General features: G+C 53.3%; 2 protein-coding genes across 2 annotated transcripts; one reads left to right on the top strand and one right to left on the bottom strand.

Moving 5' to 3' along the window:
- Positions 1-116: 116 nt before the first annotated feature.
- UBE2L6 (ubiquitin conjugating enzyme E2 L6) lies at positions 117-9,810 on the top strand. Its single transcript, XM_054563608.1, has 4 exons — positions 117-203; positions 3,307-3,402; positions 7,220-7,406; positions 8,748-9,810. Exons 1-4 carry the CDS (start codon positions 177-179, stop codon positions 8,903-8,905), a joined length of 468 nt encoding a protein of 155 aa, XP_054419583.1. The 5' UTR covers positions 117-176; the 3' UTR covers positions 8,906-9,810.
- Positions 9,811-10,745: 935 nt separating this feature from the next.
- Positions 10,746-21,542, bottom strand: SMTNL1 (smoothelin like 1). The gene is made up of 8 exons (XM_054563609.1): positions 21,427-21,542; positions 17,135-17,793; positions 16,752-16,884; positions 16,591-16,642; positions 15,354-15,512; positions 15,045-15,159; positions 14,743-14,894; positions 10,746-11,315 (listed from the first exon to the last, which is right to left on the bottom strand). Exons 2-8 carry the CDS (start codon positions 17,789-17,791, stop codon positions 11,171-11,173), a joined length of 1,413 nt encoding a protein of 470 aa, XP_054419584.1. The 5' UTR covers positions 17,792-17,793; positions 21,427-21,542; the 3' UTR covers positions 10,746-11,170.
- Positions 21,543-23,812: the final 2,270 nt, after the last annotated feature.

The raw sequence follows: 23,812 nt of genomic DNA on the forward strand, positions 1-23,812 counted from the left end.
TTCTGCCCTCGGCGGCTTCCCGTTATCAGCGGAGGCGGGCGGAGCCGGTTCACGGGGCTCCCCGCGAGTGCGTGGGCGGGGCTTCCGAAGGTGGGGGCTTGGGGGCGGGGCGCGCCCGGGCTGCCAGCTGGTGTATACTGTCGCTGGAGTCGCCGGAGCCTACACTCGGCCCCGAGATGACGGCGAGGAAGAGGGTGGCGAAGGTAATCGCGTGTTGATTGACCCCTTTCTCATAGCTCCCCTCGCCCCCGCCCCCCGCCCCCCAAGTCCCTACTTCCTCCATCCTTCCCCGGGGCTCTCCGAGCGCATTTGTTTGTCCGGGTTCTGGGGCTGGCTGAACCTTGATATCCCCTCCCTCTCCTACTGGAAGAGTAGGTCTACGAGAGGGGCCAGGGCTGAAGTCTTGGGGGTGCCGAGGAGCCGATCGGGCAGAGGTGTCGCTGGCTTCCTGGGCCGTAGTGAAGATAGGGATGCGCCGGTGCCTCAACCTGGTTTCAGTTTCCTTTCACCTGCCAGGAACTTATGATAACAATTGCATTGCGTCTCAGGTGCCGAAGGGTTCCAGCAGCCAGATGGGGTGGGGTGGGTTATGAACAGAGATATAACCAGGACAATGTCCTTGTCTTGTAATAGCCCGGGACCCGCCCTCTAATTTGGTACCTATATTACTAGAGTCCCGAGGAGAAGTCTGGGGTGCTGAGTAGAAGTCGGCAGCAATGTTCCTTGGGTGTTCTGGGGAGAAAAAGATGCCAAGGCGGACCTGGAAGGTGTCCTGGAGTAGGTGGCATGCATTCATTCGTTGTACAAATGTTGAATGCCTGCTGTGTGCTAGCTTCTGTTCAGGGATGAGCAAAATCCCTGTCCTTGCTCAACTTTCTTTCCAATCAGGGACACAACCTGAAATGATGTCTGGAAGAATGGGGAATGGCGGATTTCCCCCAGGATGTGGGAAAACCCAGGGTGTTTTCAGGACTGGCCTGGAGCCAGGAGATAGATGAGGAAGGAAGAGCAGTCTTGGTGAAGTGGGTCTGAGGCCCCCTAGACCCTGACTCTCTGAAGGTGCCCCTCCAATGTGCAGTTGGGAGGACGGGGGAGTGACAGGGTGTGCCTGATACCTTCAGCGTCTGGGAGGAAGATGGTCCCAGATTGGGGCACCTGGAACAGACATAGCCCAGAATTGGAGGTTGGCAGCAAAATGGGGCAGCTGAGTAGGAAAGTGCAAGGAGCTGTTATTTGGTGTTGAACTCACTGGCACCATTACGTGCCCAGCAGTTTTCATTAGTTATTGTCATCTAATTCTCACAGAGCCCTGTGAGCTAAGCCATATACACCCATTTTACAGATAAGGAAATTGAGGCCCGGAGGGACCCACTCGGTTGTCAGGGTCACCCAGTAGGAAGTGAGGGAGCAGGCTTTGAGTTCGGGGGATGGGGTTCTGGCCTGCAGGTTCTTTCAGTGGCCTCTCTACTTTCATTATCTGTTTCTCTGAATTGGGTGATTTCCTAACAGGCCTTAGAAAGGAGCTGTGTGTCCTTGCTTGGGTTTCCACAGTCTCAGGTTTGGGGAAAGTTTTGGCAGAACCCACTTCTAGCAGATAAAGTCCAAGTGTGCCCAGCTGAAGTAAGTTGGGAAATGTCCGTGCCACAGCTTCTCCATTCAACCTTGGCCTTCATTGCTGCAAGAGTCACAGGTAATATTGAAACTAGAACTTGGAGTAGCAGGTGCTTCTAGTTTGGGGTAAAAGATAAGTGAGGGTCATAGACTCTGGGCAGAAGCAGTTTGTTGGCATGAAAAGAGACAGAGCATGCACTGAATGGAGAACAGGGGTGTGTTTATATATAGGGGCCGGTGAAGTTCAGGTGGTCCACAGTGTTAAGGGACCCCTCCCCAGCTGTGGATGGGCTGTGGGAAGCTTTCTCTCTGCCCTTGTTAACACTGCGGTCTCTCAACCTCGTCAGCATTGGCATTTTGCGCCAGGCAATTTTTTGTAGGATGTTTATGAGCATCCCTGGCCTCTACCCACTAAATGCCAGTAGCATCCCCATTTGTGACGACTAAAATTGGTTGTAGGCATTGCCCTGGCGGGGGTGGGGATGCTAAAGTTGCCCTTAGTATAGAACCAGTGGTTATATCCATTCTGTGTTCCAGAAGATATGACCTGCTCTTGAATGCCTTTGAATCTTTAAATTGTCCCCCCCACCAAAGAAAAGGTCTGTTGTGCCACAGGATGGACCCCAAAAGGGAGAGGTTCCTTGGTCAAATACGTTTGAGAAGTACTGCATGCAGTGGGCTCACACCTTAGAGTGTCACAATACACAATAGCATATTAAAGACTTGAGAAGTCCTGCCATAGAGAAATCTGTTTAGCCTAGTGTTTCCCAATACATTCGACCATGGGACCCTTTTCCTGTAATAACTATTAACCTTGTATGAGACACGCTGGACACGTTTGCTCTGACTGGGCCCTCTGCCTTGGTGCCTCTCCCTTCTCTGCAGGGTGGGCTCCTTTTATTCTGTGTGGCCCAGCTCAGTGTCATCTTCCATGAAGCCTTCCTGCTGCCCCCTCCTCTCCTTCCTGCTGCCCCCTCCTCTCCACACACTGGCCACATAGTCAGACCCTTGGTTCCTTCACTGCTCCAATGAAGTCCTCGATGGCTGGGCCCTGTCTTGGTCAGGTGTTAGTAGAGGATGCTTTGGAAAGGGCTGTGGGGAGAATTCGGTAATGTCTAGGTGATTGGCCGGCATTTCTAGGAAGAGAGGTCCCTCCCGTCCCCTTGTTTCTTTGCCTGTTGTATAGACTTTTCTGCTTTGCTATGGTCAGTCCGAGCCATCTCCCTTCCCTCACCCTGGGTTGGGGGTGGGGGGCAGTCTGACAGGCACAGGGCGATGCCTCTGCTGCCGTGAGCACAGTGGGGACACGCCGTCATGCTGGACCCTCAGTGGATGCTCTGGAGGGAGGGAGGGAGGGATGGTCTTAGGGGCTTTGACTCTCTAGGAAAAGGCCTAGAGGATGGAGAAAATGGACTAGAGGATGGTTTCAGGACAAAAGACTCCTAAGAGAGCTGACTCCTAAGTTGTAACATCTGGAAGCAGTGACCTTCATCTTCCCTTCACCCAGCACTGACATTGCCATGTGAGGCTAACATCGATATGTCACTTAGAGCACTAAGCACCGGGCCTGACCCATGCTAAGCGCTCAGTAAACGGAGACTCTGACTTTGGGACTTAGGGCAGCTTGTGCTGGGGCGGGGGAGGCAGCTGGAGTAGGGGAGAGTAGGCCCACTGCCCCCTCGCTCTGCCCCTCAGGAGCTGGAGGATCTTCAGAAGGCTCTTCCTTGGTACCTGCGGAACCTGTTCAGTGATGACAACAACGTCCTGGTGTGGCATGTGCTCCTCCTGCCCGTGAGTGTCCCTGGGATGGGTGACTTAGGCCAGGGGCCTGGGCAGGGGTGGGTAGGAGTGGGCAAGAGTTTTCCCTGCCTTAGAGTCCTTGTTTTACTGCCTCTCTCATGGGTAGAGGGGTCTCTCTCTGGATTGATCGCTTCCGAGCTTGAGGCAGAAGGAGCTAAAAGGGTTTTGGACTTAGGAGGAGACCCCTTCCTCAAACTAGTAGCCACCAAGCCCACCATAGAAACTTTAGCAGACAAACAAGCATCCAAAAAAGGGGGGGGGGGAATCTCTTTTTTGTAGCTAAATTTATTTGTTTTTACATTTTATTTACTTATTAATCACTGTTTCAATTACAGTTTACATGCAATGTTATCTTGTATTGGTCTCAGGTGTACAGCCTAGTGGTTAGACAATCACATACTTTAAAAGGGTTTCCCTGCTATTTCCAGTCCCCACCTGGCACCATGCATCGTTATTATAATACTATTGACTGTATTCCCTGTGCTGTACTTTTACATCCCCATGACAATCCTGTAACTACCCGTCTGTGCTTTGTAATCCTTTCACCTTTTTCACCCAGTCCCTCAAACCCCCACCTCTCTGGCCACCATCAGTCTGTTTTCTGTATCTATGAGTCTGTTTCAATTTTGTTTATTTGTTTATATTGATCTTTAGATTCCACAGATAAGTGAAATCCTGTGGTATGTGTCTTTCTCTGACTTATTTCACGTAGCGTAATACCTTCTAGCTCATCCATGCTGTCGTAAATGGTAAGATTTTATTCTTTAAAAAAAAAAAAGCCGACTGGTCCAGTTCACTTGGTTGGACGTCATCCCACAAACTGAAAGGTCACCAGTTTGGTTCCTGGCCAAGGCGCAGGCTTGGGTTTCAGGTTCAGTCCCCGGTCGGGGTTCGTATAAGAGGGAACAGATCAGTGTTTCTCTGAGGTCAGTGTTCCTCTCCCTGTCTTTCTCCTTCCCTTCCCCTCTCTCTAAAAATAAGTTAATAAAAATCTTCTTTTAAAAAAAGATTTCCTGGACCTTTGTCAAGGGATAGGGATAAACTTCCTGTTTTCCATGGCTGGTAGAGGGTAAAGAGTAGTTTCCCAAATTATGCGGACCTCAAAGTGTTCTCCAGACATTTGTTATATCAAGACCGCCAGTGAAGCTGACATCTCAGGCACAAGAGACGTCGGTAAAAGGTTGTCAAAATAAAGCATATTTCATCCAATATCCTGAAGGGGTCAGGGAGAATGGACACAGAAATGTTCATTAATTATATCAGAATAGTGTTGTTCAGATTTCGAAGTCACAGATAAGATGCCAGAGTCCTTTAGCCTTCCGTGCGGCCCCACCCTTGGCCCTGTCTCTGCCTCCCAGGTCCCAGCCCCTTCTTGGTATCAGGAACAAAGAAGCCGAGACCTTTCATCAGCCCAGTAGTCACCACATCTCTTACTTCAGACACACCCAAGGCCACTATGGCTTCTGTTCTGCCTTTTGCTAACGAAGAGGAGGTCTCTTAAAACCTTCACTGTGCTTGAGTATGTATGTCGTTCTGGCTGCCTCTGCCTTGTCCTGTCATTCACTAAGGTTCTGAAAAGGTCTGAAACTTGGCACCAGCCTGGACTGGGACACCAGCTCTTGGCTGGGGTCACTCAAGTTCTCGGGTTCGTCTGTCTTGGGGAATAGAGTCGTGTTCGTGTGTGGAGACAGAGTCGACAGCATTGAGTTCCCATCTGAGCATGGCCACTGTGGCCCTTGGCAAGTTATGTACATTGAACTTGAGTTTCTCATCTGGAAGTGGAGATGCTGACTGTCATGCATTTTTATAATACTTACAATAAGTGACACATACGTAGTGCTTGCCAAGTGCCAGGCCCTGTTCTAGGCCCTTGGCATAAATTAACTCACTTAATCCTCACGTAAGCCCTATGAAGAAGCGTATTATTATTCCCCTGTGGAAACGCAGAGAGGTTAAGTTACTTATCTAAGGTCACACAGCTAGTGAGCAGCAGAGCCAAGATTCACACCCAGGCAATGTGGCTCCGAAGCCCACGGAACCCCTTACACTCTGCTGCATGGGCTAATGTGTGTCATGTGCTTGGCTCAGGGCAGCACAGAGTAGGTGTTCAGCAAGCCTTCGGTTGCTTAGACTCCGGAGGGTTACCTGCTGGGTCCTAGAAGCTTCCGACTCTTGGTCACTACTCCAGCCCCTGCATCTTTATGTCCTAAATCACGGTAAAAGACACGTAACAGCATTTACCGTTTTAACCATTTTTTATGTTTTTGGATTTGTGGCCCCGAGAACATCCTCATTTTTGTGCAGCCATCACCACCATCCATCTCCTGAGCCCTTTCCTCTTCCCAAGACTCTGTACCCGTGAAACACTTACGCCCCATCCCTTCTCTCCTCTAGTTCTTGGTGACTAATTTTCCAATGTACGCCTATGAATTCGACTATTCTGCGTAGCTCACAAAAGTGGAATCATTCAGAATTTGTTCCTTTTTTTTTTTTTGGTCCAGCTTATTTCACTTACGGTAATGTCTTCAGAGTCCGTTCATGGTGTGACATGTGTTAGAATGTCCTTCCTTTTTAAAGCTGAATGGCATCCCATTGTGCGCACATGCCACATGCTGCTTGTGCATTCGTTCCTAGATGGATGGGCTGTTTCAGACGTCTGCTGTTGTGAGTCATGCTGCTGTGATCATGGGTGTACGAATAAATACCTGTTTGAGTCCCTGCTTTCAATTCTTTTGAGTATATACCCAGAAATGGAGTTGCTAGGTCATATGGTAATTCTGTTTAATTTTTTGAGGGACCTCCATACAGATTTCTGCAGTAGCTGCCCTATTTTACATCCCCAACCGCCTGAGTTCTTATGATTTCCTCACTTTCCCCATTTTCTCACCCCCAATAATGGTGTTCTCCTATATTTGCTAACAGAGGATGATGTGTGTCTTTCCCCTCTTCAAGATGGATGGGCCTTGAAGGCAGATGGGTAAAGACAAATAGTGTATGATCTCAGTTACGAGAGGAATTGAAGAAAACAAACAAACAAGAAAACCCCAAGCTCCCAGAAAAAGAGCTCAGACTTGGGTTACCAGAGGCAGAACAGGGAAGGAGGAGGAAATGAAGGAAAGTGGTCAAAATGTACAAATTTCCAGTTACAAGATAGAAATAAGTACTCGGGATGTAGCGTGCAACATGATGTCTATAGTTAACACTGCTGTATGATAAGACAGGAAAGTTGTTAAGGGAGTATAGTTCTCATCACAAGGAGAAAAACTTTTTCTGTTTTCTTCTTTTCTTATTGTGTCTGTATAAGAAGATGGGTGTTAGTGGAACCTATTACGGTAATTATTTCACAATATATGTAAATCAAACCATTAAGCTGTACATCTTAAACGTATATAGTGATTCAATTATTGCTCAATAACACTGGGGAAAAGTTTGTTATCGATTAAAAAAGAAAAAGCTGAGGTGGTCCTTAGAGCTCATCTAGTCAAACTTTACGCATTTTTCAAATGAGGAAGATGAGGCCTGAAGATGGGAGCCCTGGCCCAGGTTACACAGCAAAAGCCAGGGTCAGACTTTTGGGGAGCCCCTCCCCACAGGCCAGTGTTCGTTGGTGACTCCACTCTCCCACTAATCCATGAATGCAGGTGCCTGTCATGATTCTCCCTAGGCGGGGGGCGGGGAGGGGCAGAGGAGGCCTGGGACTCTGGGGTCGGGGCAGGAAAGGGCGAAACAGACCAAGTCTCCAGGAGGAAAGCGATCCTTTCAGGGCAGCCCTGCCTCGGAACAGCGCTTCACCCCTTTTCTCATACAGGAGAAGCCACCCTACAACCTCAAGGCCTTCTCCCTGCGCATCAACTTCCCTGAGCAGTATCCGCTCATGCCCCCCACGCTGACGTTCACAACCCGGATCTACCACCCCAACGTGGACCTTGACGGTCGGGTGTGCCTACCCATCATCAGCAAGGAGAACTGGAAGCCTTACACCAAGGCCTACCAAGGTGGGCGGGGCCACGCCTGCCGGGAGGGGCCGATGCTGGAGGGGCCACGGGGCTGATTTTGGGTTAGAAAAGTTTGAAAGAGAGGAGATAAAATTGATGGGTCTCGGTGGAGTTGGGGCATGAAATGGAAGGGATGTGTCCTGAGATACCTGCTGTTACCTCTGGCTTTACACCTGGGTAGGTGTGGCAGACGTGGGCTGGGGGAGAGAAGCAGCTGGGAAGAAGAGGGCAGGCCTTCAAGAAGGCTGCTGCTCTGTCTGCGGACCTTGGCGAAGTCTCTGCTCCGTTTCAGCACTCAGTGCCCTAAAGGACAGTTGAGGGGACTGGCCCAGTGATGAGAATCCATAGCAATTAAGCACTTACGGCTTCACCCACCAATTTCATTTAGTCCCCGGACCAGCCCCACCAGCAGTGCCCGATTAGCCCCATTCAGTGGATGAGCACACTGAGACACGGGGGTGAAGCCTATGGTCACGCAGCTGGCCTGGGCGGGGGGGCGGGGGGCAGGCAGCGCTGGGATGCGGAGCCGGCTCGGCTGATGAGTGCGGTGCTGTCGAGCGGAACTCTGTGCTGTCTTGGGAATGCTATGTGGCTGCGCCGTCCAGTTCCATAGTCCCTAGCCGTGCACAGCTGTGTCGAGCACTTGAAATGTGGCAAATGTGGCCAATGCGGCTGAGGAACTGAGTTCCTGATTGTAGTTAATTTGAATTAATTTAAATCTAGATAATCCCCTGTGGCTAGTGGCTTAAGTCAGTCTGCCACTGGACCCGCTCAGGAGTTCTTTACCCCAGCAACAAGGATCCTGGGGCGGGGGGTGGGTGGGGAGTGCTCCTTGGATGACCTTCGGAGGTCTGCGAAGTAGTCTTATCTCAGAACTGCATGCTTGTGTGCAGATGCATGTGCCTGGGGGGCTGGCCCTGTCTTCCTCAGGTTCCCAGAGGCATCTGCGAAAGATCAGGAGCCACCGAGCTGTCGTGGTTCCCAGACTTTAGCCTCAGAACCCTTTTTCCCAAATTAAGTTTATTTGAGACCCTAATATCAAGCAGGAAAATGAGTGGTTCTTGTTGAAAAGGGAGCGGAACCCAGACACCCCACGTGTCTCACCGTGGAACATAGTTTGAAAACCACTGGCAGAACCAGTCAGGGCTTTTGGCATCTTCAGCCAGGACTGGGAGGGGCATTTGCTTTGGCTGTCAGGTCATCCTGAGAGATGGAACCTCCTTGGGGGTCCCCCAAACAGTGAGCATAGAGTTTCCGGGGGACCTGGGACTGGGCGGCCACCACCCCCTTCCCCGGACTTTTCTCTCCGTCCTGATGCCCTAATCTGGCCTCTCTCCCCAGTCTTGGAGGCCCTCAACATTCTGGTGCATGAACCGGAGCTGAAGCTAGGGGGGCCCCTGCGCCTGGAGCTCGCTGACCTGCTAGCAAAGGACCCGGAGCTGTTCAGAAGGAAGGCCGAAGAGGAAACCCTCAAGTTTGGAGAGCACCGGCCCTCCTAACGCTGGTTCCGCCCTACTGTGGGCGTGATGGACAGACACACCGCACGGACTGGGGCCAGAGCCCCTGGGTGGCCCATTCCCGGCTCAGTTTTCCTGTTCTGTTTTGTTTCTCTCCTTCGGTTGTTAGTCATTAGTTGTGTGAGTGGTATATGGTATGTGCGGACCCAGTTCCAGGTTCACCCGGCCACAGATGGGCTTTCCCCCTCCCTTTCTCTGCCCCAGAGCTCATCTGCAGAATCGCAGGCCAGCTCTCCAGCATTCTCTCATGTGGGGATCCTGGTCTTACTAGTTGCTCCATCTTAGAGGTCATTTTCCAGGCCAGCTCACAGGAAATGAGCCCAGCAGCCAGCCAGAATCCCCCTGGGGCCCAGGCATCTGGGGCTCTGGGGACGGGGTGGGGAGGCTGGACACCGTGGAGGGAGTCACCTCCGATTGGGTGATTCATTGGTTACATGATTGAAATCAGCCAGGCTGCTGATAAACGTGTAGATTTTGGTGCTAAACCTTTTCCTTTCCACTGAGGCATCACTAAGTGAAGACTATGATCTCCATCCCAGAAATCTCACTACATGGTTTCCAAACCACTTGCAATCTTATTAAGCTGCCCCTCCCTGGAGGCCAGGCTTCAGGCTCGAAAACCACCTGCATTTATTTATTTACAGAGAGAGGAAAAGGAGGGAGAAAGAAAGGGAGAGAAGCATCCATCAGTCACCGTTCGTCTGTGCCCTGACCAGGGACTGAACCCACAACCCAGGCATGCGCCCTGACTGGGAATCGAATGGGCGACCTTTCACTTTGCTTTCAGTTCAGGGGAGTCGTGGAAATCATGTGTATGTCCAGCCATTAAAGTCACTGATGAATTGTGGAGTCTGGCTCAGTGTTTGTTGAAGGGATGGAGTGGTTTCATTAGGAGAAGAGGAAGCTGGGAATTTAGCTGCTGTTTAATAAAAGGTGTGATCCAACTTCTCCTGAACTGCTGGCCTTGAGCCTCGGGTAACCCCAAACATTGGGAGGCCACAAGGGACTAGGCATCCTGGCCACAGGGACCGTCAGCACATCCACAGGGGTAATGTCCCCATTTTATAGATGAGACACTGGAGGCATAGGGCATGGCGGTGGGTTCCCAGGTCCACTCTGCCCCTCGGGCAGAGTCTACACCTCCTGCCTCAGTGCCGCTTTGCTTGTTTTTGTTTTTGTGTTTTTCCTGGGCCACCCTTACCAACATTTTCCAAATGGCTGATAAAGCCAGACAGGATTGTTAGCGGGACATTATAATCAGCTCAGTGGTTCATCTCTAATGAGCAATGAAGAAACAAAAACAAGCCACAATTGTAGCCAGAGTTGGAGGGATTAACTAAACCCAAGGGAAGAACTTTCTGGGTGCAGTGGTTCTGAGCTCCTGGAAAACCACCTGCATTTATTTATTTACAGACAGAGGAGAAGGAGGGAGAAAGAAAAGGAGAGAAGCATCGATCGGTCGCCGTTCGTATGTGCCCCGACTGGGGACTGAACCCACAACCCAGGCATATGCCCTGACTGGGAATCAAACAGGTGGCCTTTCACTTTGCAGGATGACCTCCAACCAACTGAGCCACACCCATTAAGGCCCACCTGCTTTTAAGAGATAGAAACGTGGGGTATCTTTGAGTCAAGTCCGGGTGAGATTTCTAAAGCATCTCCTACTCCAGCCCCTACCCTGGGATTCTCTAATCTGGGAGGAGTGTGGAAAGAGGGAATAGAATTGGGGAAAGTGCCACCAATGGCTCAAAATATAAGACTTGTTTTTACTTTTGGCCACCACTTGTTGAACGCGTCTGTGACGGGCACCAGGCAAGGCTTTTTGCTCATTTTATTAGTTCATCTTACCCTCACGGCCCCTCCATGAGGTTTGAACTCCTTTTATCACAATCAGATGGTAAACAGGTTCAGAGAGGTTAACTCACGGGCCCAAGGTCACACAGCTGGTCAGTGGTGGGACCCTGGCCATTGTCCTTTCCCAGATGCCTTTCATGCCGTAGAAAAGATTGTGTCGGGTGAGGAATCCTGGCAGCTGGGGTTTGTTATCCCAGTGGGAGAGGTTCGTAGGTGGGCTAGGGAGGGAGCCAGGCAGGATTTTACAGAAGTGCTTTTAATGCGGTTAAGACTGATGCCACCTGCCTTTGCCCAGGGCCTGGCTCTCTTGTCTCTGGAGCAGAAGGGAGCCTCAGGGCCGTGGCTGGTCAGCTGGGCACCCTGGCCACCTGGCTCACAAGGTCAGTCAGCTCCTCACTTCTTCTTGGTCTTCACCAGTCCCTTCTGCACGAGGCTGCGATACAGCTCTTGGATGTAGGTGTAGACGCACTTGGAGTCGGGCACTGCCAGCCGCACCATGTCTTCCACCTCCAGCAGCTGCGCACAGTCGGCCAGTTTCCTGAGAGCCAGAGGTGGGGTGGGGTGAGGAGCAGAGCCAAGGTGAAGAACACGGGAGTGAGGGGAAGGGGTGGGGACAGCCCCATCAGGGCGCACTGTGTGTATTGGAGATGGGAGGTCATCTGGGCCAACTATCCCATTGTACAGATGAGGAAACTGAGGCCCTGACAGAGTCAGAGCCTATACTCGGCTTGGTCTGATTCCAAAACCCGTGTTCTCATTGCACCGTGGCCTCACGTGGCGTGGGCCCTGTTGGTCTATAGCTCTACCCTAACCCACCCCTCCCACGTGGTCTTCTTGCGTCTGTCTTCTGGAAGGCCGGGCCCCTCAGGAAGTGTTGAAAGGACAGAACCGCAATCCTAACCAGAGTGTTAGCTTATGGCTGCAACATCTCCGTCTTCATTCAGCCTCCGTGTATTTACTGTGGGAACTCAGCACTGAATGAAAACCAGACTTCCCTGCTCTGATGTGATAGACATTCTTGTGGCAGAACACAGACAGTAATGAAATAGATGGTCCGTCAGATGGTGACAGGTGCTATGGGGGAAAATAAGGCAGAGGAGGGAGGCAGGGTACATTCCTGTGTTAGCAGTATTTTAAAAAGGGTGCTCAGGGAAGGAGGTCTCTTAAAGAGAGAGTAAATTGTGCACATATCTGGGGGAAGAGGATTCCAGACAGCAGAACATGTGCCAAGGCCCTGGGGCAGGCGTGCTTGATGTGTTTGAGGAACTGCATGGAGGTTAGCAGCAAGTCCTCTTTTTCTAATTTCCCAGCTGCTCTTGGGGGCAACGTGCCACTGCTGGCTTTGCTAAGGCTGTTAATCCGAGCTCTCCGCCGCTGGGGCCGCACTGCCCTGTGCCAGGTGCTTTATCAAGCGTTTCCCCTTCAATGGTCTCATTTACACCTCCCCTCCATCCTCCACCAGCAGAAGAGGAACTGGAGACTCAGAGCATTTTGGTGATTTGCCCAAGGTCAAAGTGAGTGACATAGCTGGGACTCAACCCCAGGCCGGCCTGCCGCCTCTGGCACCCTTGCCCTGAAGCCAGGCCTCAGCCACCCCAGCCTGCCAAACTGCTGCGGGCAGGCGCTGGCAATAGGAGAAACCTGGTCCCAGGGGAAATCGTTTCTTGGGACTGAGACAACTGGCCCGAAACCCAAGTCTGATTGGCCTGGGTACTGGGGGAGGAGCACGGGCCGGAGGATTGTGATGCATGGGACAGGTTGCCTGCAACCGATGCAGTGACCTCGGCTTCTGGGTGAGGGCCCTGTACCCCTACACAGGAGAGGGGGCCAGACTCCTCCAGAAACGCAGCCGATCTAGCCCACAGGGGCGTCAGCCCTGGCAGCTCCCTTCTGTCAGCCTGGGACACCACAGCAACCAGAGGAGAATTCTAGAATGAGGTGATAACCTTACTTGGCACACTTAACCTTCACCTTAACCCATCAGGGTGGCTAAGTCAGCTGCTGCGGGCCACAGAGCTAAGGAGCAAGGAGGCAGGATTCAAACTCGGCACCTCAGCCTCTATTCTCCACCTTACACCCCCACGGTCCCCGCCACGTCCCCTGCTTTTCACTGCTGCCTGATGCCTCCTGCCAGCCTGTCCTCATTGCTGATTATCCCTCCTGCCTTCCTGTGGCTCTGCCTGGCTCGGAGGAGGACAAGGACCCATGCCCCACAGCCAGGGACACCTGGTCAGGGCAGAGCCGCACGCCCGTCTGATGTTCACTTGGAGCTCTCCGTCCTGACTCGGGGCTCACTTTCAGATCCCAGTTCTGCCGCAGCCTGCCCCTCCAACCCTCGGATGTCACGAAACAGCTCTACCTGTGCCCACACCCTGGGGTCGCTGTGAGGATTAAATGGGATAAACCAAGGGAAGCACTTCGCAGAACGCTCATCACCCTCAATTCGTGTGGCTTGTCATCATCGTCAAAGGTGTTTCTGAGCCCAGAGCAGGACAGTGGTGCTCCTGAGCCCCCCGCCCCAGGGCACGCACTCCTTCCCTCAGCAGGAAAATGTGAAACTGGAAGGGATCTTCCAGAACATCACCTGGTGGTTTTCAGATGTCACTCTCTCTTGGTGCCCTGGAGCCCGACAGACATGCTTCAGGGACCATCTTGGGAAGGGAGGTGGGGCGCTAAGCTCCCGGAGTGCCCCCAACCTAAAAAGGTCCCCCTTTAATCTGTTTTATATATTGTAAATTCACTTCATACTTTGAGGAATCTGCTGAGGGAAAACCCCACCCACTTTAAAAGCACAGATCAATAACCAATCCTCTCATTTTGCCAATGGGGACAGGCAGGCCCAGAGAAGGGAAGGTTGTCCCAGGCTTCCCTGCAAGTTGGTGGCCAGGCCTGGACAGGATCAGGAGGCTCCCTCCCAGACCAAGGAGCTGCTAACATCCCCAGTCACTTCTTCTGTGTTTGGGGCTCTAGAAATGCCCCCAGAGTTGCCCTCACGGTCCACGCCCTCCACACAGTCCTTGCTCCACCAGGTGGCTCAGAAGCCTCTCCCTGGGGCCGGAGGGAACAGGCCCTCCCGGGATGAGCTCTTCGGGACCCCTAAGGCCAGCAGAAGGGTCTCAGGCCTTGGAGGGTAGGGACTGAGGCGTCCGGCTGAGGCTGGCTTTAGTGCTTTGGTGGAGGGAGCACCGCCGCCTCCCCGACCTGGCAGCCATGCCTTGCCTCTCAGGCTCTTCCTTGAGCCATGCTGTTCCTCACACCGCCCCCCCACCCCGCCCTTCTAGGACCACCCATTTCTCCATCCCGCTGCCATCTCTGGCCCCTGGCTCTGCAAGTCTCAGCCATAGAACCTCCTCCAGGTTCCAAAGCAAATTATCATTTTCTTAACAGTTGTGATGCCGTTCATTATAATACAAGAACAGCAGCTAAGACTTTTTTGAAGTTTTCTCTGCACGTTAGGTGCTGTTCTAGGGCCCTTACTTAGTTATTTACTTAATTCTCACAATAGCCTTGCAGAAGAGGAAACCTCATACCCATTTTAAAGATCAGAATGTAGGGGCTCAGGTAAAGAAGCCTGCCCAAGATCACATAGCCAACAAGTGGCCGAGTCAGAATCTGACACCAAATCTCCGCGCCCCTCTGTCCAGTACAGCAGAGCTGACCCTCCTCTTCTCTGTCCCTCACCCTGCTGGCATCGTCTTCATGGCACCTAATCCCCCAGCACGATATTTGGTATGTGTGTGTGATGACCTCTCTCCCTCTGGAGTATCAGCCAAGCACACGCCGGGCTTTTGCCAATTCGCCGACTGCTTTGTCCTGAAATAGTTTCTGGCCATCAAAAACTGTCTGTTGGCTACACCCATGTGTGGCCATGCATTCCGCGACGCCTGTGAGTGCAGCCCTCACCTTCGGGACCTGAACCCGCCCCCGCTGCCCCCCGTGGCTCTGCCGTCCTGGCTGTGGCTTACTCTGCAGTGGAGAAGGCCACGGTGAAGTTGTGCCGGCGCTTTGTGGGGTCCAGCGCGGCGTAGTCAAAGGCATCTGGGAAGAACTTGTGGATGAGGGCGCAGAAGGCCATGCCGCTGCTCCAGCTTGATGAGAAATTCTGAATGTCCACATGCTGCAGGCCAGCGGGAAGGGGTGGCCTCCGTGAGCCTCCGGCTGTGGGGCCCGGACACAGCCCCCTGAGCCTCCCACCCTCTGAGCTTTGCAGCATGCAGCCACTCCCCCGCACTGCTGCCCTGAGGATGGGTCCCCGTCCCGTGCCCACCTCGTAGTTTCTCGTCATGGCCCGGCACCACTCCAAGAGCATGTTCTTGACGCCACCGATGGCTGCGCCGGCTGCCTTAGTGTTCCGGAACAGGGCTGTGGGGCCTGAAGCTGCCCTGTGGGGGGAGGGATGGAGAAGGCCAGACAGAGAGGTGGGAGGCCATAGAGGGGCCCATCAGGGAGGTGCCCTAGCCCCTGTGTCAGCTCTCCCCTCTGGGCCTGGCCCGACCCCACCCCCTGAGGCCTCCCTCTGGTTGGCCCTCGGTCCCCAGGAAAGCCTCGCCCAGCCGGCTCCGTGCCTGCATCCTACCCGCCAAACTTGTCCACGATGGCTTTGCGGTTCTGTGCATGGACCCCCCGTGGCCGAGCAGGGGCTGTCACCCTGCGTTCCGGGGCCTTCTCCTTCTTCTTCTCCTGTGAGGGAGGGGGCTCCGTGGGACTCTGGGGCACCTCGTTGGGTGAAGACTCACTACACGGAAAGGTTCAGAGACCAGTGAGGGCCTGGGACCAGCCAGTACAGGGCACAGGGAGGGGGTGGGGGCTGGCTGGAGGTTGGGGTCCCTGCAGTCCGAAGGCTTCGCAGTTAGGGCACCCACTCTCAGCAGGCACCTCTTCTGTGCCCAGCACCGGGAGGGGCTGGAGGGAATAACGAGGCTCAGTCTAACTTGGGGAGCGTGTGGTCTGGAGGGATGTGAGGGCAAAACTAGGGCAAGCCTGAGGTCTGACCTGAGTTTGAATCCTGGCTCTGCCTCTTACTTGCTGTGTGACCTTGGCACCTGTCATGTTATGTCTCTGAGCCTCAGCTTCCTCATCTGTAAAATGGGGGCAGGAATACACCTACCCGGCCAGATGGCTCTAAGGCTTGAGTACGACGGGGAACGTAGAGCACCCCACTGTGCCTGTCACATAAACGCCTGAGCGCTCCGTGCGTATTCAGTTACCCTTCTCTAAGGAAGTCACACACAGGTGCATCTCAGGTCAAAAGAAAGGAAGGTTCTTCCAAGGACTGAAGTTGGGCAGTGGCAAGAATCAGGCTCTCGTTTTATCCAGCCCCGGCGGGGCACCAGGCACTGCGCTAAGTGCTCTACACGCAGCACGTTGTCTCAGCCTCACAATGGTCCTGCGAGGGAGCTGCAGGCACCAGCACCCACTTCACAGATGAGGGGAGGCGAAGCGACATGGCCAAGGTCACACAGCTGGTGAGCGACAGAGTCGCTGTCCCAACTCAGGCTTTCCGCTCATGCTCTGTGAGTGGTGCTGGCACCGCGGGAACACGCTGAGCAGTGAGGGGAGGGCCTCTGTAAGGCCGTCAGGGACGCCCACAGGCCAGTGGTGGAGGGGAGGTGGACCAGGTGCGCCATGCTCCCTTGACTCCAAGATCTGGCTCCTTCGGTTTCCTGGGCTCTGCCTCGGGAAGGGCTGAATGCCAGGAATCCGGGGATTCGTGAGGTCAGATGCTGAGGAGGCCCAAGCCCAGCTGAGGGTAGGTTTTGAAGGGAGCAGGTGTTGGGGGGAGTGGGAGCCGGGGCCCCAGGATTGGACATTACCTGGCTGAGGGGCTGGTCTCTCCTGAAGCTGCAGTGTCTGGGCCCAGCCCATCTGCAGGAAAGGAGCAGAGGGAGAGAAGTGGGGGGCTACGGTGGCTGCTCCCTGCGTGCCCTGCAGGGGCGCCCCTGCAGCGGCCTCTCGGCTCCCGGCTCTCACTCACCTGGGCTGAGGCCTTGACCCTCCTCCGTGGGGCTCTCGGGCCACTCCTCAGGGGAGCTGGGAGGCACCCCTGCCCCTTCCTCTGACTCTCCGTCCACACCCTGGTCCTGCTCTTCTTCGGGACCACCTGAGTCCTGGAACCGACAGGCTCTCAGCTCGCGGTCACACAGCGCCTGCCCAAGGCTTTGTGAGGAGGGCTCCAGAAAGATCTGGAAGGCAGCCTGGGACAGGGTGCAGCACCCCCCACCCCAGGCTCTTGATATCTGTGGGAGGAAGACTGGACTTTTCCCAGGGAATAAAGCAGAGGGGCCTTGCCTCCCTGGGGAGCAGGAAACTGCAGAACATTGATGGGGCCCCCTCCCTCCCCTCCTCTGCCTCACTCACCGCCTCTTCCTTCATGTCACCCTCCTGTGCTGCAGCCTTGGCCTCCTCTCCCAGGGCAGCCTTCTCCTCAGAGTCTGACTGGGCCTCTGAGGCACTGGCTCCCGCCCGGGCTTCAGCCTCAGGTGCCCCCGTCTTGTCACTCTCCTCCTGAGAGGCTGTCGCGGCCTCCTGCGCCCCGGCGGCCTGCTTCAGCTCAGCCGCGGCCTCATCCTCCACGTGCTCTTTCTCCCTGGATTCGGGCTTGGCTGCTTTCTCCTCAGCCTTCTGCTTCTCAGAGGCCACTGCTGTCTCCTCTTTTCCCTCAGCCTCCCTGGGTTCAGATTTGGTCTCTTCTCTCCCATCCGTCATCTCCTGAGGAGCCTCTTTGGTCTCTTCCTTCCCACCGCCCTCCTTTGGAAGTCCAGCCTCCAGGTTGGACTCCACCTTGACCTCATCTAACCCATTGGCTTCCCCCTGGAGTTCCGCTGCAACACCATCCTCTGCTGGGGCTCCCTCCTGCCTTCCTGCCGCAGCCGGAGGCCCCTCTGTGACGGTGCTCTCTGTCGTGCCTTTGGCCTCCACCTCTGCGGAGGCTTCATCCCCGGGCGTCCCCGGGGGCCCTGCGGCTGGGGAGACAGTGGTCCCATCCTCAGAGGGCTCCCCTTCCTTCTGCTCCATCTCTGGGGAGAGAAAACAAGCAGGCCTGGTTACGTCCCCTCCTGCAGGCGGTGAAGGCCCACCCTCGGCGCAGGCCCAGGGTCTGGAGGCCTGGGGTTCAGTTCTGGGTCCTTCCTACTTGGACATGTGGCCTGAGCATCCACTGCCTCGGGGTGTGAGGAAGGGGCCGGGTGCCAGTTCCCTGGAGGAGGCGGGGTGTGGGCCTCACAGACTCGATGCTGGGCGGGGTTCACCTGCCCGCCCTCTGCAGGTTGTGGCTTGGGCTTTAAAGACTGTCAGGCCACACAATATCTTTTCAGGGATTTTGGCCTCTTTTTGATTAAGCCGTGCGGGGGTTACGACTCCGTGCTAGCGTTCTGGACCACGGTGGAGATGGCTAGCCTCGGGTGCAGAGCCCACAGCAGGCAGGAGCAGCTGGGCAGAATTTCATAATACTGTTTTGTCTCCCCAGTTTCCATCTCTAGCAGTGATATAACTTTTAAAACAATTTATTGAAAAGTAAGTTAATTCAGAGGAAGACATTCAGGAAAGCAGAATGCAGGTGGCACAGAGGTCGCTACATCATAGAGGCAGAGTAAGATTACCTGAGATTTGGGAACCCCTGGGCCAGCCGGTCTCTGGGCCTCCACCACCTCTGCCCACCCCCGGTTCTCAAAAAAGTGCGCCCAGGCGCGTGGAAGGGTTTCCTTTGGTGAAGAGTAGAAGCTACTCTCTCTAACCTCAGCAGGGAAATCTGATCCTCCAGCTGCCTGGGGCTGGTGAGGAGAGAGAAATCATGATGCTTTAATTTGAGGTTTCCTATTCAAATACTGTATATACTCTGGGATCTATAATAACAGGTGGATGGGGGATGCTGGGCCAGCTCCTTCATCTCCCTGCCCTTCTTGGGGGTCTGTTTACAAAGAAAACAGTCCCCAAATAGTGTTCAGGGCATGACTCAGGCAGCAAGAAAAGTAGACACCCCTGTCACTGGCTAAAAATACCGCCTGCCCTTCACAGGACCATCGTTCTGGGTGATAGTACCCAGGGCACCTGGGTAATTGGGACCGAGGCGGGAAGACAGGCAGAAAAGGGCCAGGGCTCCGTTCCTGGGTCTTACTGCCCCCAGACCAGGGTCCCGGGGTCCCTGGAGTCGGCGCCCTCACTGCTCCCTAGGAAGCAGCTGGAATGTGCAAAGGTGTTTACACTGTCCTCCAGTTCCGCCTCTCCCGCCAGAGCGCCTGCAGGGTTCAGCGGCTCCAGCATGTTTTGGAGTTAGAGGGGACAAATGTGCAGGGACATGGGATGCTCATGAAGCTGGCCTTGACCCCCATCTCCTAGCCACTTACTCTGAGACCTGAGCAAGTCCCTTTGCCTCTCTGGGCCTCAGTTTCCACCAAGAATGACAGGGTTGGCTTAGATCAGGTTTTCCAAACTGTGTTCTGTGGAAAATTAGGGTCTCTTAAGACATTAATAGGGGCTTGGGGGTGGATTTATTCTCTGGATAAGGTTGTTCTAAAAAGAACCTACTCTTTGTCCTTTTAGAAATATACAACTTCAGCCCTGACCGGTGTGGCTCAATTAGTTGGGCGTCATCCCGCAGAGTGAAAGGTCTCTGGTTCGACCCACAGTCAGGGCATGTGCCTGGGCTGTGGGTTTGGTCCCTGGACCAGGGCGCTGTTTCTGGGTCTCACTGCCCCTAGACCAGGGTTCCAGAGTCCCTGGATTCGGTGCTCTTGGATTCAGGGTGCATGCAAGAAGCCACTGATCAATGTTTCTCTCTCACAGATGATTCTCTCCCTCTCTTTCTCCCTTTCTTCCCCTCTCTCTAAAAATAAACAAATAAAAAAGAAATATACAATTTCATTAGCACTTAGATACACCATAGTAAAGAAACCTTAACTTTGCTTAGCCTTATTTAACTCGGTTTTTCCCAAACCTCTTTGACTCTGTTTTTTTTTCCCTTGCTTTCTTTTTTCTTTTTCTTTTCTTTTCCTTTTTTATTTTTTTTTGTTGTTGTTTTTCCTTAGGAGCCACTGCCACTCCCCTGAGCAATGCCATGTTTAGCTGAAGAAAACATGGCCAAGGCTGGCCTGAATGACCCGCACATCCCTTCCTGCCCTGCCCTCTTGTTTGGAAGGTGGTGTGGAGTAGTGGTGAAAGTCATTGATTCAGGAGGCTTCCGAGGATGGGATCTCAGCCCCACTCTTTACTAATTGTGTGACCTTGAGCAAGCTACCTGCCTTCCTGGTGTTTTGATTTTTGGAGGTAAAAATAGGTCTCACCGCGTAGGGATGGTGGACGGTTAAGGAAGCCACTGCGCAGGAAGTAGTTTGAGGCCCGCCTGGCGTGCTCAGAACACATCAGCTCGTACGTTGTAGGTTGGCCTCAGCCAGACTACAGCCCTGATCTGGCCATGAGGGCTTTTAGTTGGTGAGACAAGGCAAAGAGAACTGAATGCCGGTAAGCTGATAACAAGCCCTTTTTATACCTCAAAGTGTGGTAGTAATTGGCTAAGACATAGCAAAGTGCTGCAACCATTTTCCCTCTGTCTACATCTACACACTTAGGGCGGCGGAGGGGAAAGACAGGTGTACACACACAAACACACACACACCCCTCGGCCGTGCTGCATGTCCATCACCTCAGCTTTCCACCCTCCAGGCATGTCGTAAATAGGTAAGGAGTGAAGAAACTCAGAATGTTCAGAAACCAAGATAACGCCCCCCGCCCCCAACAGCATCAACATCTCCAGAGTGGCTCACAGCTCACACAATGCCTCCTGTACCTCACTTGCTTGTTCCCCACTCATTAACCCTTGGGGACACGTGTGATTGGCTCCACTGGACTCATTAAAAACTTGAAGCTGAGGAACTTGAAGTCCCTTGTCTGTACTCATAGGACAACGAAATGTCCAAACTGTACGTAGAACCCAAGTCTCCTGACAACCAGCCCGGAGCCTGTGTCACGGATGCTGCTCCCACCTGGTCCTCAGCCAGTGTCCTTTGAAAGGCTCCAGCCCACATGAAGGGGCCCCAGTGGGGGAGGACAGTCAGACATGGCTGAGAAGTTCAGCCCTCTCTCTTTCCTTCCTTCCCTTTCACTTAGCTCCCTTCTTCCTCCCCCCGAAGCCTCCATACCACCTCAGTTTTGTGTCTGAAGCAGCACTGCAGACAGCTCGTCTCTCCTCCCAGGAGCCCAAGTTCCAAGCCCCAACTTGTGTAGACGACATTTGATGTGTCTGCTGATACCTCCAGACCCACAGTCACCCTATCTGCTTTCCAGTGGTCCTGAGGCTTCTACTGCCCTCCATCCTGGCCAGGGACCCGCCTTTTGAGAGGCCACTTAGCTGCTTAGAGAGTCTGCTCCCCACCCTACTGAACTGGTGAGCCTCTCTGCCCCATTGGGTCCCTCGCACGGATGGCCATCTGCAGGCTTGTCTGCAGGCGATGGCAGGTTGCCCAGCACCCCAGAGGCTGAGTCCCTGAGCTCTAGTGTCTAAAGAGAGTTGACACAGAGGTGGTGAAAATTAGAAAGAAGCCTGGATTTCTCCATCTTGGGGCCCTGCTTGGAGGGAGATCCCCACACTTGGAAGGTGGGAGAGGGGTTGACAGAAGGAGGGAGGCCCTTAGACAGGGGCTCAGGGCTTCTCTTACCTGTGGGGCCTCTGCCCGGGGGGGTTGAGAGCTGTCTCCTTCTTCTAGCTGAGTGGCCTCGCTCCTGGGCAACCAGAGGCCTCTAGCCCCCAGCAGTCCTGTCCCTGCCCCCCCTCCACCTTCCCCTCTCCTTCCACCCCACCCCCATTTCAAGAGCCTTGGGCCTCTGCAGAGCATTGTTTACTGCCCTGTTGGTACAACACTTTCCTCTGGCCTGGGAGGCTCAGGTTTCCCATGGAGATCTGACAGGTGGCACCTTTCAATCACAGCACGTCCCTCCCACCCTGACCCCAGTAGTATGCATCCTGTGGTCATCTTGCTTCCCAATGTACTTGCCTGGCCCTGGTAACCAGGAAAACCATCTGCAGGCCCATTTGGATGGTCACCAGCCCCCTGGCCTCCCGTGTTCATCCAGAGCCCAGCCTAGGCCTCCTTTGCCCCGCCCCCTTTGTTTCTTTAAATAGTCCCTCTTACTCTTCCTCAGACAGAAGCAGCTGCTGAAGGGTGGGCTAAGGAGGGAGAGAGAGTGGGACAGCTGCCTACGGTACTCGGGGAGGATGCGTCCGGGCTCACACTGGACAGAGGGATTTGGAGGGGGAGGGGCAAAGAGGAGACTGATGGGCCAAGATGACAGATCACCGGACTTAGAGTCTAGAAAGTACAAAGCTGAGTCCTATTTTGGGTGAAGTGACTGGTACTTTTGAGTGAAGTAGGCTGTGTACACATTTTTGTACTGAACTGAGATTTTGCTCAGATAAACCAAACACATCTCTACCTTCTCTACGTGTGTCTTGTGATGTAAGTAAGAAAGACCCTACTTTTGGGGGGAATGTGTGCAGGGGACACCCACCCCCACAACTGAGGAAGCTTATGACTCTTTCAGCCTTAGCCCCTGGTGCCCACCACGTCAGCCACACTGGCCTCCTTCCTGTTCCTTAAATTGATTCTCCGCCACACTCACTCTCAGGACTGTAACCTTTTTGCTTTTGCTTTTTGCAAGACCAGCTCCTTCGCATTGTTTTGCTCTCAGCTCAAATTTCATTTCCACAGAGAGGCCTCTGTGACCTTCAGTTCCGCGCCATCATTTCAGCCTGTTTTACTTTCTTCTGTTTATTGGGATCCAAAATTACCTCATTATCTGACTCTCTCACTAGACTCTAAGCTTCATGAGGCAGGGACTTTATGTCCTCTGCTCGTGACTATCTGCCCAGGAACTAGCAGATTGCCTTGTTTATATGAGCTGCTCAATAAATATATATTGAACACATGAGTTAACTTTCATAGAAATATGAAATTGGAACTGGGGGCGCTATGCTTGGGATGATCTGAGAGCGAGGTTTGGGCACCGGTGGTTGAACAGTTCAATGCTGGCAGTTGCTGGCTGCCTCTGGTATTCAGATGTCTCCTTCTCCTGTCAGAGTTTATCTGCCCGAGTTGGTGAGCTTTTTCATGGATCTCTGGCCTGCTGTCCTTTTTTTAAAATTAAAACTAATTTCTCTTCCTGCCCTGCTGTCATTAGGAATTGAAAACAGCAAAATATAAGATCATTGTATCACCCATTAAAACTTCTCTTAGACAATTTTGTGTATTTATTGATCAATTGGTTTTTGAACACCTTGTATGTGCTGGGGATACGGCAGTGAATGCAACAACAACAACAACAACAACAACAACAGGCAAAACCTGATCGTAGAGCTTGCATTTTAGTGTGGGGAGAGACAGTAAGCAAATCAATAAATAGGGCACGTTATATTAGATGCTGATAGGTTCTACGGGGGAAAATGTAGCAGAGAAGATGATGAGGATGTATTTGATTTTTGGGGGGAGGGTGGGTGATATACTCAGAGTGGTAAAGGAAGGCGGAACGTGATATTGGAGTAAAGACCTGAAGGAAGTAAGAGGGGGAGGCAACAGCTATCGGGGGAGACAGCAATCCAGGCCCAGGGAAGAGCAAGTGGAAAGCTGCGAGTGTCCTTGGTGTGTCTGATTAACAGAAAGGAGGCCGGCATGGCTGGTGCAGAGGCCGAATCACATGGTGTCTTATGAGCCCTTGTAAGGACTTTGTCTTTTACTCTGTAATTAGAAGCCATTGGAGTGTTAAAGTTGTGAAGTGACATGATCTAACTGTAGTTTTTGACAAGGTCACCCTGGCTGCTGTTTTGAGAACAGCTGGCAGGGGAAGCACAGATGCGCTGTAGGACAGTGCTTCCATAATGCAATAGGGAGGCTGGCGCCTTGGACCAGCTTGTCAGCTGTGGGGGTGAGAAGTGGTGAGGAATTGTCATAGCGATGACAGCGATCGAGACTGTGCTGGCTTTCTCTTCAAGCTTGTAGAATGACCATTCCATTCAAGCCCTTGACGTTCTTATTCTCTTATCTCCTGCTC

Source organism: Pteronotus mesoamericanus, unplaced genomic scaffold, assembly GCF_021234165.1.
Source record: "Pteronotus mesoamericanus isolate MK-2021 breed Mesoamerican mustached bat unplaced genomic scaffold, CSHL_Meso_final scaffold_83, whole genome shotgun sequence".
Lineage (NCBI taxonomy): Eukaryota > Metazoa > Chordata > Mammalia > Chiroptera > Mormoopidae > Pteronotus > Pteronotus mesoamericanus.